This window comes from Kogia breviceps, chromosome 15 (genome assembly GCF_026419965.1).
Source record: "Kogia breviceps isolate mKogBre1 chromosome 15, mKogBre1 haplotype 1, whole genome shotgun sequence".
Classification (NCBI taxonomy): domain Eukaryota; kingdom Metazoa; phylum Chordata; class Mammalia; order Artiodactyla; family Physeteridae; genus Kogia; species Kogia breviceps.
Genome location: NC_081324.1, coordinates 63594394 through 63597504, shown reverse-complemented (window position 1 = coordinate 63597504; position 3111 = coordinate 63594394). Strand labels below are relative to the sequence as shown.

At 66.1% G+C, this 3111-nt stretch overlaps 1 protein-coding gene across 1 annotated transcript; it reads right to left on the bottom strand.

Annotated features, from left to right (window-relative positions):
• Nucleotides 1–472: 472 nt before the first annotated feature.
• Nucleotides 473–2850, bottom strand: CLDN5 (claudin 5). Its single transcript, XM_059041217.2, has one exon. The coding sequence runs from the start codon at nt 1722–1724 to the stop codon at nt 1068–1070; it is 657 nt and encodes a 218-aa protein (XP_058897200.1). The 5' UTR covers nt 1725–2850; the 3' UTR covers nt 473–1067.
• Between the last annotated feature and the right edge of the window lie 261 nt (nt 2851–3111).

Here is a 3111-nt window from a genome sequence, read left to right as displayed (position 1 = left end):
TATAGATGTCTAGCCATGTGAGGTGACCCAGAGATGGCCGAACCCTGGGAGGGCAGGTGGAAAACGCCCATCCAGTGGTGCCTGGCAGTAGCCTGGCAGCCCACCCTTAGCTCTACCTGCATCCCAAGACCCACACACACTGGCTGGGGTCAACCTACATCTTCTGCTGGGGTCTGCATCACAGCCCCTGCTCTCCACCCCTACCCCCAAGCCCTGTGACTCAGCAGTGGCCCTTCTGACTACAGATCTCACCTCCCTGGATTGCAGTGAGCTGTGGCTGTTTCCCACCCAACAGGAAGGTGACCAGATGGCAGGAGGGACCTGAGAAATGGCCATGGGATCTTCGGGATCCCAGGGGCCAGCCCTGGAAGGGTCCCCACAGGAGCTTTTTGGGGAGAATTTGGTGGATAGGTGGATGAATGGGGGATGCAGAGCACAGGCGGTGACTGGACATAGAACAGGACACAGGTGGGAGAGTATCCAAACCATTTACTAAGCAGACTCTTACCCCACCCCCGCAAGCTGTGAAGGAGGGCAGGGCCCCAGCCCCACACCCAGGATCCGGTGCCCATAAGCCTTGCCTGGCGAGCTGCAGGGGTAAGACAGGGAGGTCCAGACCAAGTCTCTTGCCCCCACCCGGAGGCCAGCCTGCTGATGGAGTCAAGGCCAGCAATAAACGTCCCTCCGGCAGCCGAGGCTGGGGTCCCTGGGCTCTTGGTCTGCCCCTCTGGAATCAGGAGGAGCCACTAGGGAGTGGGTGGCATCCAAGACCCTGACGGTCAGAGAAGGAGCGGCATCTCCAGTCCAGTGCCCACACAGCCGAAGGAACGTGCGCCCTACCCACGTCGGAGCCAGCACTGCACACAGTCTTCCCAAGTGCGCGTCGCCTTGCGGGACGGGGCGCAGCCCGGGGCCGGCTAGGCGGCCGGAGAGGACGGGCTACGGGCAGAGTCCGGTCCGTGCGCAGGACCCAGAGTTCCGCAGAGCCTGTGCGCCGCGGAGGCCGCCGTCCATACGGGGCTCCCCTGGCCGGTCCTCCCGCTCGCGGCCCTGCCGCGAAAGCGCACTCAAACATAGTTCTTCTTGTCATAGTCGCCGCTGGCCGTAGGCCGCCGCGGCGCCGAGTACTTGACCGGGAAGCCGAAGTCGGGGCGGCCGGCGCAGACCCAGGCGCCGCAGCACACGAGGCCGCCGCCGCACATGAGCAGCGCCGAGGCGGCCCAGCCGATGTAGAGCGCGGCGCCCAGCTCGTACTTCTGCGACATGGGCACGGTCGGGTCGTAGAACTCCCGGACCACGATGTTGGCGAACCAGCAGAGCGGCACGAGCGCCAACAGCCCGCAGAGCGCGTAGAGCGCGCCGCCTGTGAGGGCCACGCGCGCCTTACCCAGGCCGGGGGCCACGCAGGTGGTGCACTGCGCGCCCGCCAGGGTCACGAAGAGCGCGACAAGCGCCAGAAGCACGGCGCCCACCGTGAGCGCCCGCGCCGCCTGCACCTCTGTGCTCAGCGCCAGCACCGAGTCGTACACCTTGCACTGCATGTGCCCTGTGCTCTGCACCACGCACGACATCCACAGCCCCTTCCAAGTGGTCTGTGCCGTCACGATGTTGTGGTCCAGGAAAGCGGTCACCTGCCACATGGGCAGCCCGCACGCCAGGATCAGGCCCACCCATCCCACCAGGCACAACACCAGGCCAAGAATCTCCAGCGCCGCCGACCCCATGGCTGGAAACAAGACGAGCGCCCGACGGCCCGGGCCCTCCGGGCGCGCACAGCTCACTCCCTCCGATCCCCGGCCCGGCGGCACGACAGCACAGCCTGGGCTCTGCGGGCACCTCTAGGGGGTCTTCCCATTTGAAGGTTCGGGGGGCGGACTATGACCCGCGGGCCCGGCCCCCCGCCCTGAGCAGCCAATCCACGCCCAGGCCATCCGCCCGCAGCCAATCGCAGGCACCCCCGGCAACCGGAGTTAGGAAAACAACTGCGCGTGGGGGTAGCGGCTGGAGGGTAGCGGGCGGCGGGGGGAACCTCGGGGGCGTCCGGTGGCGGCCCAGGACCCTCATCCGCCGTTGTCCTGGTCACTGCAGAGCCCGTTCCAAGCTGACCTGGGGCGGCTGCGCGAATGCTCCACGAACTACCTCCCTGTGCGCCCCCACCTCGCCGTTTCAGGAGCTGCATGACCCTGGGTCTGCACCGATTTCCCCGACACATTCTCGAACAAGCCAGTTGGTCCCTACCTCCCGGGCCAGCTCCACTCTTTCCTGGCCCCGGTCGGCAGGAGCCCCCACCATCACCACTGCGCCGAGGCCCCCGGGTTAGCCAAACACAGCTCGGCCTGTTCCTCCAGGAAGCTCGCCCTGGAGTCCAAGCCCAACCCAGGCCGCTTCTCTGCACCCCGACCACTGTGGCCCTTCGAGTCCTGACACTGTCTCCCTCACAGGCCGAGAAGCCAGGAAGGCCTGTGCGGGTCAGGCCGGGGTTCCTGCTTCTTCCAAGGCCCTGCCCAGTGCCACTACGTCCATGGGGCTTGCAGCTCCAGCACGAAGCAGAAAGAACGGGGCCTTCCCACGGCCTCTGGAGACCCTCACTCTGCCCCTGCAGCCAGGGCTTCCCATACCTCCCAACCTTTGCACCGACTGCTCCTCTTCCGGAGATGCTGCCCATCCCCCATCCTTTGAGGCCCAGCTGAGGCGACACCGCGTCAGTAAGTCCCCAGTGACCCAGCATACAGGCAGTCCTCCCAGGAGCAGCCCGTGGCCCCAGGCTCTGCCAACTACTCCCTGCTCCAGGCCTCAGACAAGAGACACAGAGAGAAACGCAGGGGCTGTGCTCTGCCCTCCCACCAGCTGCAGTGCTACCCTGGCACCCCAGCCCCCAGGCCACCCTCCGGAAGCCAACATGGAGTTTCCTGACTGGGAGGAAGAGCCCCCATCCTCGCTGGAGGCGGGAGGCGAGGGATTTCCGGGCATTCTTCTGCACAATGGCCCAGCCATTTCTCCAAAGGCCCACTGGGATGGACAGTAGGGCCCCCCTGAGGCTCAGGTAGGGGCACTAGTCCCTTTCTGGCAGCCTCCTCCCCACTCCCTGTCGGCCCCTCTGTCTCCAGCAAA

Excerpts from the sequence above, each read along its gene's own strand:
- CLDN5 (XM_059041217.2), bottom strand. The coding sequence starts at position 1,724 with ATGGGGTCGGCGGCGCTGGAGATTCTTGGCCTGGTGTTGTGCCTGGTG.